Source organism: Bactrocera oleae, chromosome 4 (assembly GCF_042242935.1).
Source record: "Bactrocera oleae isolate idBacOlea1 chromosome 4, idBacOlea1, whole genome shotgun sequence".
Taxonomy (NCBI): domain Eukaryota; kingdom Metazoa; phylum Arthropoda; class Insecta; order Diptera; family Tephritidae; genus Bactrocera; species Bactrocera oleae.
The window spans coordinates 72,876,283-72,893,745 of record NC_091538.1 but is presented as its reverse complement, the minus strand read 5'-3'; the positions used below and the strand labels follow the sequence as shown (position 1 = coordinate 72,893,745).

General features: G+C 37.5%; 1 protein-coding gene across 8 annotated transcripts in view; it reads right to left on the bottom strand.

The window, feature by feature from the left end:
• Positions 1-235: 235 nt before the first annotated feature.
• Positions 236-17,463, bottom strand: part of LOC106614671 (uncharacterized) — a 30,110-nt gene continuing 12,882 nt past the window's right edge. For all 8 annotated transcript variants that reach the window (XM_036367884.2, XM_014230546.3, XM_014230597.3 and 5 more), the window contains 5 exons: positions 7,532-7,688; positions 3,684-3,826; positions 3,463-3,619; positions 3,280-3,394; positions 236-2,897 (listed from right to left, as the gene is read on the bottom strand). In XM_036367884.2, the coding sequence (XP_036223777.1) occupies positions 2,742-2,897; positions 3,280-3,394; positions 3,463-3,619; positions 3,684-3,826; positions 7,532-7,688 (728 nt within the window). In that variant the 3' untranslated portion in view covers positions 236-2,741. The remainder of the gene's footprint in view (positions 2,898-3,279; positions 3,395-3,462; positions 3,620-3,683; positions 3,827-7,531; positions 7,689-17,463) is intronic.

Below are 17,463 nucleotides of genomic sequence, written 5' to 3'. Positions count from 1 at the left end.
CCGAGCGTGAAAGCGGTGTGCGGTGATACGGCAAGTGTGGCGAGTAAGATGCGAAGAGAATGTGCCTGCCGCCCTGGCATTACGGGGTCGCCCTATTGCCTTACGCCCTTTCAAACTTACTTACTTCCATGGATGCATCCTTGTGCGAGTGTGTGAGTGTGTGTTTGAATTCGGTAACTGGCCGCTAAATTAAAGTACCGTTGCAATTTGTAACGGGCGAAATAAAACAACAATCTGATTTTGGTTACCGATAAATGTAACACATTCGTAATTGACTGTATTTCAATATCGGGCAACGACATTGCTTTTATTTTTGTTATTTTTTGTTATTCAATTTTGCATTGCTACTTGCTGTGTAAAATTCTCATTGAACTTTCGTGTGTTGAATAAAATTTTGCTTAATACGCTGTAGCCATAAGTGTACTAAGTATTAGTTATTAGTTAGAAAACAAATGGCACGGATCTTAACAACGAACTAATTACCATAAGATAACTGTATAAATTATGAGCATAGAATACATACTTGCAACATGTGAATTTCAACAACTACATAAGTTTCTATATTTTCTTTGTGTTATAATTTGTGAAAATTAGCATTATTAATAACAATAAGTGCTGTCTTTTTTACTTTTATTTTTATTTCTATAAATTATTATTTTTTATTTTATAAATGTATGTTTAGATTACACATACATACGGAAAGCACTATGAATTAATAATTCTCAATTGAATTATTATACTAAAATATATATTTGACTTTATATAACCCACGAAACTCATTCGCTGGTCTAGGCTAAAAAATTCGTGCAAAAAATTTCATTGTTTGATAAATGCAGATTAAATGGGTTGGGTCTAAAGGTAGATCACATTGAAATATGATAATTAAAATGGAAGTGTCCCAAGTTTGTGCGTAGGGTTTAAGAATAGAAACTCAGAAAGTCGTTATGACCTTCGACGAGGTTGATTATTTTGTTTTTTGCGTCTGTCTTTCTGCATCTTCTCTACCGTAACCGTATTTCCATTAAAACATATTACCAAACCCCAGTCAAAAAGCTTACAACCATTGCTCAGTGCTGCATTATAGCTAGCATGCTGAAATCGGCTTCTGTCGCGAAAAATTTAGAAGCACTTTATCTAAACTTCTAAACAAACTTGTCTGGTGTTTTGGATAAATCTTTCATTTGGTTTATAAACGTATAGTACAGAAAGAAACCACGGACTGCTGATCACAACAAAAATAGTGAGGCTTTAAAAGAATTAAACCAACATATCGGATTTGTCACTTTCGAATACAATTAGATATTAATTAATTGAAACCTCTCAAAAGGATAATCTTTTTAAGAATTTTGAAAAACAAAATTTACTTCGAATGCCAATGTGCAGCTTATACGGATTTAATATCAACAACCACAATTCATATAAAATTAATTTACATTTAATTACCTTGCTGGTCTATAACAATACCAATTCTTGCAAACTGGTATGTGCTCTCAAGTATTTCACCAACTTCACAACTTCGTTAGTTGGCCGAACCGAAGTCGGCTATAAGCAATTCTTTACTTTTATAGGCTGCAACATTGAAACTACATGTGAATCTCCCTTGAGTGTGGACAACAGTGCGAAATATTTTAAAATTATATTTTTCATTTATAAGAATTTTTGTAAAAAAAAAACTGGTGCAAAGCATTATTATTTTCATTATCTGTTTCAGTTAGACTTCATGCACTGTTTCTTTCATCAGACACCACTTGTTTCATCAGACCATTTTTTCTGCCGCACAAACTTCCGCAAAAACTTGGATAATCTTCTATTTATAGGGACAAGTAAACGTTAAAAGGAACACCATCGAGTTGATTTGTTACTTCTATATCTAAGTTCCATTACATTACAAAAAAAATTAATCAAATTTAATAACTTACAACTAAATTAATTTAATACATTTATTCGCTTAAAAATGTTATCTCCAATGATGTGAAACATTTCACAAATTCTCTTTGTGCCAGAGAAAAGCTAAAAGCAAAACAAGTACTCATATACGAGCATATATGTATGCATTGCCACGTGATAAATCACTTAACCCGACGTAATATCTTCATGCCAAATTTTGCAATTTTCATTTCACAATTCATTTTAATTTATTCTTTATATCGTTTTAATAAACAAGTGCATACAAATACAAGTAAATTCAATATGTTTCTACTAAGTCTAACATACTTTATAATTAATTTGTGTATATGTAGGTATGTAATGTATACTTTTTGGTCTTGTTGGTACTCTAAACGTGTAATTTTGTATGAGTGTTGGTAATTTTCTTTTAATTTGGGCTTCCTGTGCCCTAAATTTTAATTTTAACTATAATTTCTAATACCGCATATTTTATACTCTTTAATCCTCACGCATCCATCTGACACTTCATTCGACACTCTGCTAATAACATAATATTTGTATATATCCATTACATTAATCCCATTTAAACACTAAGATGTGTATCTGTGTGTGTTTCTTCTTATTTTCTAATACATTGCAACATTTCCTTCTTTTTTTGATTTTTTAACATAAAATATACAGCTACGTGCCGTAATCTCTTAATTCACTTGTATTTATAACTGTATAAGTCCGCTTCCCAAAAGAATGAAACAAAATTCGTTGCCCTCAAATAATTAAGAGGTTATAAGTAATATCTTAGAAAAAATGAAAGCAGCAAAGTATTTTCTGCAGTTTTACGTTGCCACACTTTTCATCTATCTAATACGCATGTGTGCTCCAAATGCTACAACGACGCCTGAAATTATAAACTGAAACGCTCGGCCGAGATGCGACTGATATCGGGACACACCGTCATCGCTAAGTCCATCATGACACATTTCCGGATGCCGTGTGAAATCCTCACAGTATATCTGAAATGTTAAAGGGTTAACTTTAAAATATCACTCCAATTACTCGCGGTGTGAAAAAGAACTCCGAAGACGATGCTTGGATTCTTCCTGCAGGGCTGCAGATATGCTACTAAAATAATACATACTGCTACACATGTACCAAAACAAAGTGAATGGTTTGAAGCACTTTTGGCTATTGCATGAGCCGCAAGAACTTTTTATTAATGAAAATTCTATTGATATCCCAGATTGTTTCTTTAAAAATTCGTTGCTTTGTGAGAGCGCAGCAAGTAACCCATGGGAAATGCACTACTAACTCATTTAAACCCTTTAATAAATATTTTTTTCAAATTTATTCTCATCCCCTTATAACATATACATACGTTTTTTAATTTGATCTCACCTTCGTTAGACTGTGCGCGTATTTATCAACCAGTTCACGAGTGAATTTCGCCGCGTCGTGGCCGCATATCTTACGTGCTGCATCTTCAGAACAATCCACCAACTCATTGATTGAACTGCATTTGAATAACGGAAAGTTCAGTTAGTAAAAAGTAATTACTTGCAAATTTTTACATCAACGCACCAACAAATCGTTTTTATATTTTCGTTCAAAGTGATGTTCTCGTGGCTCTCCTGGTTCTTATTGGGCTTTAAAAACACCATTGTTTCCTTATAGCGGTTGGCGCAACCCTCAAATTCCTTTTTGGCTATTTCAGAACAGTGTGCATGCTTTAAGTATTCTAGAAATATTAACAACAAATAAAGAGGCTGGTTTTTAAATACTATAATAATCTTTCAATTTACCATCCTGAAACTCGCCTTCGTTACACAGGTCTCGAATGAATTGATTTGTGCCGTGATACAATTTATTGAATTGGTTTCTTTGCTGCAGCGGCATGCAGCGCCGCGTGTAACTCTGGATGCAACGAACGCCCTTTTTCAGTTCACTAAAATATAAAGAGAAGATGTAAATATTAATTGGCGAATTAGGAAATTTGAAGTAATAACACTATAATAGATAGTAGGTTTCATGACCAAAATACACAGTGAAATTCAATAGACCGATCTCACAATGCAAACTAAACAGATTAAAAACAATAAAAATCACACACACAAAACCCTTTAATCAATAGTAGTGAACGTTTTTACTGCTTTCTAAAGAAAACAGTAGACCAAAATAAAATATGGAGCCGCTTAGTTTGGTCTATTGTTTAATCAGAAAAGGACACTTCAACTTTTGACCTATTGTAATAACTTAAAGCCATGACGTGTTTAATGCAATACAGAGTTCATTTGGTATTCATATGAATTCTTGATTTTTCCATAACCGCATTAACCTCCTATCTCTCGATGTGATGACAAAAAAATTTGTTTTGGAAATTCAATTTGGCACATGCTTTTACTTACTCATGTAACGAACCGAAAGTTTTTTCAGACTCATTTTACAAAACAGATGATCCGCTTGGAATTTTTAATGAACTCGATTTTTATCCACTAGAAGAACGTTTACACTTGTATGTGTGTGTGTGTGTATGCGTGTGCGAGAGTGTGCCTTTTTTTGTTTTGCGAAAGAGAGCAACCACTCGCAGCATTGGCTTAGTGGGAAGTGGACAAACGCATTGAGTGCTGCATACCAAGTGCCAAAGGTTGACCACTGAATGATAACGGTATTTACGAGCACAATGAAGAACGTATTGCTTCCGGCCATGGAGTGGTAGTTGCAATCAACACAAATTTTCGTGTAACTAAATAGGCACACGATAACTGCCGGAATAGTGAGGTCTCGTCTAAACGAAGAAAAACACCATGAGAATTGCCGTCCAAATTGTATCTTCCGAGCGAGTGCAGAGAGCACGTAAGCGAACGCACGAATGAATTGGCAAGTGGACGAATGCATTGATATCACAGATACATACTCGTGCATAGATACCGTCCGAGGCGAGCAAAAACATGAAGTTTAAAATCAAAACTTCAAGGCAACTTCTGTGCGCATCGATGTGTGCAAGTGGACGAATGCATTGATATCACAGATACATACTCGTGCATAGATACCGTCCGAGGCGAGCAAAAACATGAAGTTTAAAATCAAAACTTCAAGGCAACTTCTGTGCGCATCGATGTGTTGCGTTCCTCATTGGCGTAAATAGCGGAGCAATAGGGCGCTGCATGCACAAGCACACATTCGTTAATATGTAAAATAAATACCTATATTTAGTATAAACAAACCCGAAACTCCTATGCAAAAAGCAAAACAACAAAATACTTGAAGTCTCTGCTTTGTAAAAGCACTGAAGCGTTGTTAAAAAAGTAAAATGTTTCGCCAACTTCATTAAAGAACTCCCGCAATTTCATCCGAATCGCGGACGCAGGTCTCATATATTTCAGTAATATTTCTGATGGGTAAAAATCGTGCATCAAACATTGGGAGTTAATCTAAAGCTCGTCTAAATCTTTAGTAAGGATTTCAACAACATATTGCCTTTAAATTTAATTTAATTTTAGAGATGAGTTTGATTTGTATTTACAATTGTAAAAAAGACCTCTTCCCCGTTACAATCAGTGGATACTAGAGAGCGCTTTGGTAAGTTGCAGTCCTAAGCTATCTAGGGAGAAGTCTGGACATAAGCACAAATAAAACTGAACTATTACTGTTCAACGAAAGGATAGAAATGGAGAAACGAAAATCCGAAACATTTATACTCTTACAACATGTTGCTACAGAGTATAATACTAGTTTTTTTCACATAATCGACATAGATATGGAATTATATATATAACAATATAAATGATCAGGATGGCGAGACGTATTGAATTCCGGTGACTGTCTGTCTGTCCGTAAGTCCGTCCGTGCAAGCTGTAACATGAGTAAAAATTGAGTAATCGTAATGAAACTTGGTACACGGGTTCCTTGGCAAAAAATAAAATACTAACTCGTAGATGGACGTAATCGGCCCACTGTTGCGCCCACAAAACGACATTAAACGAAAACGTATAAACTACCAATGCTAAACACTATATTAAAATACAAAACTGTTATTTGGCGCAGATGATCGCAGTAGCAAAAAGCACCTAGTGGCTTAAAAACGTGGCCCCGCCCCCTAAAAGGTTTACGCACATATCTTCTAAGCCACTTACAATAACCAAATTCGCTCAGGATAAATTCCTTAAGCTCTTCTACCGAAATTGTAAAAATGGATAAAATCGGATGATAACACCGCTCACTCCTCACATAACGGTTTTGTTAAAAACTACTAAAAGTGCGATAAATCAAAAATTAATACGCCAGAGACATTAAATTTTACATCCGAGATGATACGAGCGTTCTTTATAAGAGTCAAAATAACACGATGGGCGCGGCACCGCCTACATTTAGGTAAAAACTTTTATCTCAGGACTTACTAAACCGATATTGACCAAATTTGGTACGTAATATTATCTTGATATTCTTACCTTCCGGTGCGAAAAGGAGCTAAACCGGACTAGAACCACGCCTACTTTCCATATAATACAATTTTAAACTCCATCTGATTCTTTCACTTTCCAGTATGCAATCACGCAACAATGAATGTATCGGGATAAAACTTTGCACGAATAATGCGCTTAAAGTAAGCCACCTTAGACCAAAAATTGTTAAAATCGCACTAAAACTGTTCAAGCTCCCAGATACCGAATATGTGAATCCCAGTTCTTACAGCGAACATTTTATCGAAAATATCGGTCAATTTGTAAGAATTCGGAAAAAAACATTTGCTGATTAAACTAAGCTCGTATGTCAAATATAGGTTGAATCGATCAATACTTCCTTTAACTCCCGTATTAATATAAAGTAACGGCCAACGCCTAAAAGTAAGTCCCCGTAAAGTTGCAAGAGTATAAAATGTTCGGTTACATCCGAACTAAGGCCTTTTTAAAAGTGGCAACGATGGGACATCTTTTGATGAAGCGCGGATAACATTTCTACAAACTATTCAAAAGTTATAAACTCGTATTTGTACATAAGGATGTACTGAATGATATTCGATTAATTTCGAAGCACGAGGACATAATTAATCTCAATAATAAGTGAGTATTCTAGAAAATTAGGCAGAGATTAATTTGCACCAATACTAGGGCTTATTGAATACACGAATGCGTTGAAGTATATAACTGTGATTTCGAAATTCCGCTAACTAAGCAACACCATTTATGACTTCAATAATTAAAAACTCGCACTAAGGCAGCGCCACATTTTATAATTATGACACCTGATTGCACCAGATTTAATGGACGATGCTCTGAGCTGATAGTGTCGGTTTGCAGCCAAAATGGGAGAATTTACTCGTACATTTGCTGGAAATTAGAAGGTAATATTAATTTTGCTAGTAAAAACCACAAATTGCACAGCGCAATTAATTCCTGTGCTGAATGAAGAAAAAACGACCGAGAAACAGCCAAAAAAGAAAGTCGACTACACTTAGTAATTACTAGCACCCTGCCATTAGTGCTTCGTAGTGATGAGCGGCGCAACAAACTGCGCGTATTCAGTTTGCTAGTCGCCACCAGGTAAAGCATGCAACAGCAGTGGTGCGCCAGGCTCGGGCTGGAGGGCAAATGCGAAATTAAATAATTGAAAAAAGAAACTTTTTCTTTTCTCGTTGATAACGTTGACTTACTTGCAAAGTTTAAGCAGTTCGTCCTTCTTGGCAGCACCGATGGATAATTCGGAGGTTAAATGTAGCATATCCAAAGGCTCAGCACATTTCGTAAACTCCTCTTGGCCGCACTCCTCACCACGAACGCCAGCCACCAGGTCGCTGCCGAGGATTGCAACTGAAACGATACGAAAAGCGAAACAGTATAAACGAAACTTACAGAAAATGTCGTCACATTAGAGATGACAATAATTGTGGCCGCATGCCTGCCGTGAAGGGGGCGCGGTGGCAAGCGTAGCATGAAACTTTGATACAAAATGAGAAACTTCGAGTTGCTGCAACTTGCATTCGGTAGCTGCAATCAGTGGCACCAACGAAGCAGCTCGGCCCACCGTCTATTGGGCACATGTTAGCGTGAGTGTGTGTGTGTGTGTGTGCTATACTGCATCCACTGTGCCACCGACTGTCTAGTACGTATGAAGAACCAACTCATCGGAGCACACTGGGCGACGGCGACACTCAATGTGGCTGAACAACAAAGTTGAGAATGTGCATCGAGGGTAATAAAATCCTCTGTACGTTAAATTGCTAGCAAACGTAGTGTTCGACAACAATAACACTAACAACAAAGTAGCACAGCTGCCGAGCAACAGCATTGCTCAGAGGGTGGAGTAACGGGGCAGCGTCGGCAAGCGCGGTGACCGCACAGCGCTGGGTGGGTTAAGGGACAGCCATCGTTGGCGCTGTTGCTGTTGCTGGTGCTGGTGCTGGTGATATGCGGTGTTTTGGGGTAAAAGGCCACCAAGCGGTTAAATTGAAATATTGCACTTTTTATTGCAGTTCCTTTGGTCAATAACGCTGATAAATGGAGCTTGGGTAGATTCCAAATCGTATTTATCGTACATGCTTGTTTGTTTGTGGTAGTGCTTACGCGAGAGGATGACACTGTGCGCCGCTATATGCCTTGGCTGCCGTTCTCCCGTTCTCCTTGCAGTGCATATCAGCAGCAAACATGTGTACGCACGCACATACATATATTGTGTTGTGATCAGTTTGGACAAATGAGAGATGCTGCGTTTTGATAAAAGTTGGCCAAGACGTGCCAAAGTTAAGAATTCGTTGAAAGCAAAGACGTTCGAGTGACTCGCATATCTCTGAAGGTGCAAGCAACAAATGCTGGCAGATTTTCTCATTGCATGTGCTTTCAAGCTTTCGCCGCAGCGTAGCTACACTATCACCTTATTCAGTTTAGTAAATTCAGTCATTCAGATTTTACAATTGCCGAAAACTTGAGAAAAGTTGCGCTAGTCCGGATTCACAGAACGCCTAAGACTCCTCCAAGACTCCAATACTTTACCAGAGCTAGTTGGAGGAGCGGATTCGGGAACGGTTTACAACGAAAATAAAAGCAAGCATGTTCTTTCTTATAGCGCTCATCTCTGGTGATATTGTCAAATCTTCCAGCGCATATGTGCCATGAAAAAGCTTCTCGTAAAACATGTCAGCCGCTTGAAGCACCGCAAGTATTTTAACGACCTTCATTTGCGTAGCAACAGGCGCACACTCAGGTATATACAAGTAAGTCTTGAATATTGCAGATGTATTATATTTTAAAAAATACAGATTGTAAGAATATATAATTGCAAACGAAGTGTTGGAAAAGATAAAAATTGGAGATAAATGCCTTTTGTAAAACAATTTGAAACTGTTCATTACTTTAGTAGTATATTCAGTATACATAATTTTGAGCTTCCTTAAACGATTTCATATTTTAAATCTACTCCTTTCTTCCTTTTTATAATTAGTACGAAAAATGTAATTTCATAAAAAAAATTACATTTCAATCTAGCTAGAGGAATATCAGACCAAGTATTTTAGAAATTTCACTGGAATTCATTATTAAAGGGAATATGATTGCGGTTGAAATATAAGAAGTAAGGTACCATTCTTTTGTTTTTTTTTTTTGCTTAGCTTTCCATAGTGTTCATTGAACGGAAAATTAGTTCGCACAACCCACAAACTTTCTTCGTAATTTTTATCTTAATTTTCAATAGCGGCACAATTCTAAGATCTATGCTTAAATCAAACAAAGTATGTTCACACACGCTGCAACGGTCAGGCGGCTTTTGAAGTTTGTGTGAGTGGCTTCTAGCAAGATTCTGCTGGATAATCTTTGAATTCTTTATCTGATGCCCTTAACAATACATACATACATGCAATGTACACATTCTTGAAAAATAATAAGACACTCAGAAGTAACAAGCTGCTCACTTGTGCACACACACACACACACATTCGTGCAAAACTAAGCAGAGTATAAAGCTAAGTACTACGTTTTCTGTCTCATTTGATATTGTCACAATGAATATGCAACATGTACATACATACATATCACATATGGATGAAAGCACATTTGATTGTGAGTGCGTGTGCGGGTGTGTGTTGATACACATATCCTCAAGACCAGACGGATTGACCATTTTGAGCCAATTTGATTTCAACATATATGTACTCTCACTCTATATACAAATATGCATTCAGCTGTGAGTGCGTGTGCATACGACTATGAACCATACAATATTTTATTTGCTTAGCATTCGAGCCGCAGCTGCAATTCTTGTCATTGTCTTTCCCATTTAACTTTTACTCTTTTTTCCAATTTATTTTCTTTTTCACGTTGTTCACTTTTATTTCTATTTTTGTTTTTCCTTTTCCATTTTCTCTATTATATTTCTTTTCTGCTTGCAGCCTGCATTCTGTTGTTGTTGTTGTAGCATTTTAGTTTTTGCCAGTTTAAAAAGTTCGCCACTGCTGATGCAACAACAGCAACAACAAGAAATACAGAGTCTCGCTATAAATCAACAAATGTTGGCATTGCAATGCTAGAAAAAAGGGAAAAAGCGAAACAGTGAGCACACAAAAATTGAACAACTCACACACCACACTCACACTCCTTTGTACACACGGCATGGCATCCTTGGCAGTTCTTCCTTTTGTATCCTGGCATGGATATCGCACGCTGCTGGCCAGTTTACAGAGCATAGAAAGCTCGATTGCGTCTTTCTGCGTACGGGCATACGGCGCACACACACACATAATTGAATTCTAACAAACACACATACACGTGTATGCCTTCGCATGCGCATGCGTGCGTGTGTGTGTGTGTATGGTTATTTGCACGCGTGCAGCGTATTTATTTGCGTGTGGTATTTGTAAAGTATGTGCAGGATGTATAAATATGCGAATATTTGGAGCGGCCAGCATCGGTCATCGGTCGTTTGGTGGCTGCATTACGGCGTTACTGCATCTATAACAACAACAACTATGTATAACGGCGCACCAGGACAAACGAGCCGCGCCGCATTCCAACTCCGTTCACCTGCCGCCGCTGCGTGCGCATTGAATTGTTGTTGGCCGCGTGCTGCGGTTACCAGAGTCTTTATAGACATTCGAACACATATTTGCTCAACTTCCCATTAATTTTTGAAATGCATCGAAAATTGAAAACAGCAGGAAAAGGCTGTAAAGCATTTCCGTGTATTCATACAGCACGAGTATAAACGCTGCGTTGTGTTGCGTTGCAATGCTCGGCAATGAATTGCACGGATATAAGCCCCAGCAGGCTCTACTCGCCGTTCATTCATTCCTTTCTTCATGATTTGTTCATATACTTTATTGATAATTCGCTCAAGCTTCCCTTTTTCGTTTTATTTACTTCTGAGTAGTTGTTCTTGTTTTTATATATTGACTCGTATGCTAGTACGCCGACCAGGCACGAGTGTGGCATATGTATTTGAATTCGTATATTCAGTGATGCTGTTTTATTAACTCCCCGGATGAATGTAATATGCGTGAAGTTAAGCATTAGGGGTGTATATTTTTTATTCATTCCGAGAAATCATGACATGAAGTTTATATTTAACAAGAAAAAACGTTAACTTCGCTTGCACTAAAGCTATAAAGAGAGTACTTCACAAATACAAAAGATTCCTACAAGTAACTTTGATCTGACAATTTGTAAGGTCGCTATATGCTATAGTGACTCGATCTAAGCAATTTCTTTGGAGATTGCAGCGTTGTTTTGGATAATAATCCATGCCAAATTTCTTTAAGATATCTCATCAAATAAAAAAGTTTTCCATACAAGCACTTGATTTCGATCGTTCAGTTTGCATGGCAGCTATATGCTGGTTCGATCCGAATAATTTCTGCGGAGATTGCATCACTGCCGTAGGCAATATTTCATGCCAAACTTCTTGAAGATATCTTATCAATTGAAAAGCTATTAAACATGCTATAGTGGTCCGATATCGGCCGTTTCGACAAAAGATCAGCTTCTTAAGAAAAAAGAACGTGTGCAAAATTTCAAATCGATATCTCAAAAACTGAGGAACTAGTTCGCATATATACAGACAGACAGTCATGGCTAAACCGACTCAGCTCGTCCCGCTGATAATTTATATACTTTATACGGTATCTCTCGTTTCGTTTTGGGTGTTACAAACATCGTGGCAAACTTAATATTCCCTTACAGGGTATAAAAATAAATGAACTTTGCACATTGCAGTTACAGGGGTCGACCAGATGTCGCGAAATTACAGAAAAAATCAAAGCTATACTCTTTCTCTCCTCTACAGGCAATTTTTAAGCTTCCGTAGTAATAATATCAGCCTTGCTGAGTTTTCGATTTCTACGTTCGAAAAGTAGAACGCTTTGTGTTTTAGTCATGCATTGAATTAAAATATGCGTAATGCCTTACCATACATATTATTGTTCCAAGAATTCCGAACTACCCTAATGTTCGAACAAATGTTTATGTAGTAGTAGTGTAGTAGTGTAGTTTAAGTAGTTCTTTAGTGATTTTATTTATATACGTAAACTGATAAATAAACAATAATGCCATTAAATACAATTTGTGTCAATGCACTTTCATGAATATTATATTATATTAAACCTCACCTGCGAAGCTGCAAAGGTGTGAAGGTGTTACTCCCCAATCTAGACCACAAAAAATATATGATCAGACTCATACAATAGTGAAAATATGAAAAGAATGTGGTCATTGCAACTGATGTTGGCAAAAAAATTCATAAAAACACAAAATCTATCGAAATGATAAAAACTTTTAAGCTCCTGCTTTCGTCACTTGATTTTCAAATGATTTTAGGTAGTTTCCGGCCACAGTTCACACTTACAAGTTGTAAGCTGAGTTCGAATAGAGGATTGACAAATACATTGAAAGATTGAAAGGTTTTCCAATGTTGGTCCAAATGCTCAAAATAAGCCTTTATTTGTGAAAAATTTCTTTAACGATCGTCGGAAACAAGTGCCGAATGATGTCGTTTAACATCAATTACTTTTAGAGACTACAAACCACAGAAAGCACTGTCTACAAAGCTTTTAATGATAGCAGGTGCAAAATAAAAGTGAGACTTTATTTTCGGAAAGCCTATAATTTCAAGGATAATTTGCGAACAAGTAATTACAGACGAGTGTTAAGTGAATTGTCACTTGGACGCATTTTATATCATTTTAGATAATACCGCAAATAAGTCGCAAAATCAAATCAGCAACATCATTTGTCCACACCAATAAACCGCTCGGACAGTTGTCAACGCTTGTCAGTCTCGGCATTCCGAAAGCTATTATCCCCGACTGCGCCACACTACGCATAACTGTAAGTCTGTGTGCATGTGCCATGCCATGGCGGCGGCTGGAATATTGTACGATTGTTTGAAATGACATTTCAGCTCGTCACAAATGAAAAGTGGGGATGCGTGCCGCCATTGTGGTTTATTTTGTGTGAATTTGTGACATTTCAAAGGATCTGTACAGCTGTTGGGCATAGCAAACGGTGGGCGAGTATTTTTAGCACATGAACGCGGTGCGCAAATGGACGCCACTCACACATTTGCACTCGCGCACCGTCATCTATTTAGGTATGTTAATAGGAAATGAGCTGCACCAGTAAAATTGCAAATCAATTACACTTTATTCCACAACATTGAGTTAAAATACCGGCGCATCCTGCCAACACTTTTTACACCCACACATACACACACATGCACGCACATGCATTTAATCAATATGTGCCAATATATTTACGATTTACGTATGTGCATTTGTACTTACAGAGAGCGAGCTGTTTATGGTAACATAATTACGTTGAGGTCACGCATGATGGATACATTGCACACACCGGTGACCGCCAACGGAAATTATGCACAGCATTTCAGTGTGCGCGCAGTTGGTGTATTTAACTCTTATGTGTGTATTTTAAGGTGATGTTTAAATACATATTGACTTATAGGTGTGGGTTGGAAGCCTCGAAACGACATTATAGGGTATTTCGTGATCAGTGAATTTTCGTACGCAGTTTTGATTTCGACGCTGGAGGAAACACCAATGACCCAGCGATAATTCAGAGGCAGCCTTCAAGCTCTTAATTAAATCCCTCGTAAGAATTTTGAGCTCTTCGCGTTCTCCCTTTAGAGCCCCTTAACAAGACAAGAAGATTTCTTCGGTATTTACTGTATCTAGTACATGAAATGTTAATATTCTGCCTCTAAAGCCTGTATACTACGCTTGATGTATAGGAAAAAGAAACTCAGTTGAATACGTTATAAATAAGTGGTCTCAAGGTGCAACCAGCAGAAAGATAAATCGAACTATATATGTTTGCCCTCTGGATTACAGCGACAGTTACGCGAAAAGTACTTATAGATGACTGCGTCGCCTTGATTATCTCATTATCGCTAACTTTTGGTTCTGAAGGTTTATCAGAACCAGGACCTCAATTTTTTCACCAAGCAGAGACTTATGCGGCTGTAGGATTATTGTGTAAGTATTATATTTTTTTGTTTTTTGTGGACTCGAACACTTGAGTGCTTCCGTGCTATAATTTACATTCCACATTGGGTCAATACCACCTAAGGACTGAAATTGATTCGGTAAAGAGATTCAATCTTTTACTCCGTTAACCAGAGGATACATTACTGCTTTTAGAACCCGGTGAAACTCGGCGAAATCCGAGCATTCGGTTAAAATGAATGTACATTTCCACCCACTCATATTTCGAATGCAAATACCGACAAGTACGCCTGAATATTTGACGTGGCATGGCGCTGTGTCGTGCTGACTGCTTGACTGTCTGTTTACCTCCGCTTTTCATTACGAACATAAGCGGCACGCGAATTAAATTGGGATTTTACGAGTTCCATATATGCGCAGTGCCATACGTTCGAATTCCGATTGCACATGAGACCTAGACGAGGAGTGCACCTGCGTTCCGTTGGAGTATGAATAATGCATGTCATTCATTATAAAAATGCAGATGATTATGTGGAATGTGCGAAACAGGCTGTTGAACGCTTGTTGTTGTTGGTATTACAAATGTACATATGTATGTGTTTATTTGCGATGTTCGGCCTTCACGCGATGCTATAATATTTATTTTTCAATTCGTCGCTGTGGTTTTCGGCAGAAAAGTTTCAATTTAATTTTAATAAATAACTACATTGCTCATATGAGCCCAGATTCACAGTTATATAGCTGCGCTACGTATATGTATGTATGGATGTGTAACAAGAATAGTTAATTGCGCTTAAAAGTTCAAATTATGACGCTTTCAAACACTGTCCAAATCGCATTTTGTTAAGGCCGGAGGTGGAATTGGTTTGCTCTCGATTTGCATTTTTAGGCAAAAAGAAAATTGTATATGTTAAATTTATTTTGATAAGAATTTGATTGGCAGCCGCCATTACTAATTAATTAGAAACTATTTTGAATGTTTACTAAAAAATCGAAGTCAATAAAATTAAAGTTATTTTAGGAGAAAACTTAGTCCATCGCTCTAAACTGAGCTCACCATTCGTCCCGGTTTGGCCGGGACAGTCCGGATTCCGAGTTAAGCGTCCCGGCCGTCCCGGGCTTAGTAATTAAAAAATAATAATAAATTGAATAAAATTATGTTGCTCTCTCACCTATTATATATCGCGAATATCAATGAATTATATATATTATATCGATAACTAAAAAAACCGCCCCCATTTTGCCCAGAAAAATATGGTCACCTAACTCTAAACTGCCTTCCAAAAGGTTACTAAGATTTAGCAGATGAACGGATCACCATTTCAGTGGTTCAGCTGGCTTACCACAAACCAAAGTTTTAGGTTTATAGTATTATAGATAAGTAGTACGAGCTGAGTTGATTTATCCATGTCCATATGTCCTTCTATAAATACGCGAACTAATTCCTCAGTTTTTGAGATATCGCCTTTCAATTTTTCGTCCTTTTCTTCTAAAGAAGCTGCTCATTTGTTGGGACCGCCACTATTGGACAACTATAGCAAACAGATGCCGTAAAAACTGACCGATCAAACTCAAGTTCTTGAACGGCAAACTTTTTTATCTAACTAACATCTTCTCGAAGTTCGGCACATATTATTATCCAAGACATTTTCCGAACAAATTTTTCAGATCGAACAACTACCATAAAAACTCACTGATTAAACTGAAGATAAACGATCTTTTTATACTCTTTCTTACTTTCGCAACATGTTGCACAGAGTATATGGTAAATGTTTTTTTCAGCTACGGTTGTTTGTATCACCTATCGATATAGATATGGAATTATGTATATATACATATATCGTCAGGATGGCGAGACGAGATGAAACCGAGTGTTTCTTGACACCCAAAGTAGGTCGTTAATGCAGATGGTAAATAAATCCGTCACATGCAAAAAATTTTGCAACCAGAATAGTAGGAAAGCGCTTTATGAGAGCAGGTGTAAGGTTTAGGTGAAATCCTATACCATATATCAGGAACGGTTAACAACCATGCCTACTTTCCATATAAGAGTTTTTTATATTCCATTTAATTCTTTACTTTACGGTATACAAATCATATATCAATGAAGTTATCAGAATTAAATTATTCACAAATAGAGCTCTCAAGTTATTTCATCCTACGTCCAAGAATTGTCGAAAACGGACTATAACTTTTCAAAGACCCAGACACCAAATATGTCGATAGATGCCAGTGCATATGACAGCATTTCTTCTTTAATATTAAGTTTTGCAACCGCTGAATGTATTCGCTTGAGCTCTGCATATTGCGAGAGTATCCGAACTTAGCCCTTTTTTACTTGTTTGCTATACATCTGTGAAGGGTACTAGGGGCTTCGGTGCAGTCGAAGTTAACTTTTTTTGAGTATCTTCCCGGTTAAGACTTCAAACATCGAGCCACCGACTTATAACCAGTCTCTCAACTTCATGACTTGTGGCGCAAGAGAGAGCAAATTCGGGACATAAATTGTCATTTCAGTTTTTACTCGAAAAAATTTCAGTACTTTTATAACCCGACCAAAAAGAAATACTATGGAAGCTATAATGGTGGCGTAACACACACGCACTCCTTTGCACTGCTACAGCAACTTAGAGATAAATGTTCCTTGTGTTTAAAGCAAAATCTCTAATAATGTAACATCACGTCACTGCTATGCCGCCTCTACAAAGAACAGAGAGCAGCATCTCATTTTAACCCATATCTCGAGCTCGCCATATTTATGAGTGTTTGCATGCCCTTCGCAAAGTGGAAAATATTCTACTAATCCATTTCGCCTAATTAGTTAATTTATATTAAAATTCATGACAATGTTAAAGCACTAATGTGCTGGGCTGCGACGTGAAGGAAACCAAGCGCCACAAAGCTAGCTCAGCAGGGCACAGCATAACATTAACGAACCACAAGGCCGAGACTGGCGGCGGTTGTTTTGAAGAAAACATCAAGTGTTTACTCGGTTAACCAGAAAATTCATCTCGGCGCTAAGTGATTTAGTTACAATTTTCCACCAGTGTCGCGTTCTCGATGGCGCACAGTTTCCGGACGGAAGGTTGCAGCATCCAGCGGCTTTTTGCCACTTGTCCTCTCGTTTCGACACTTGGGCTATG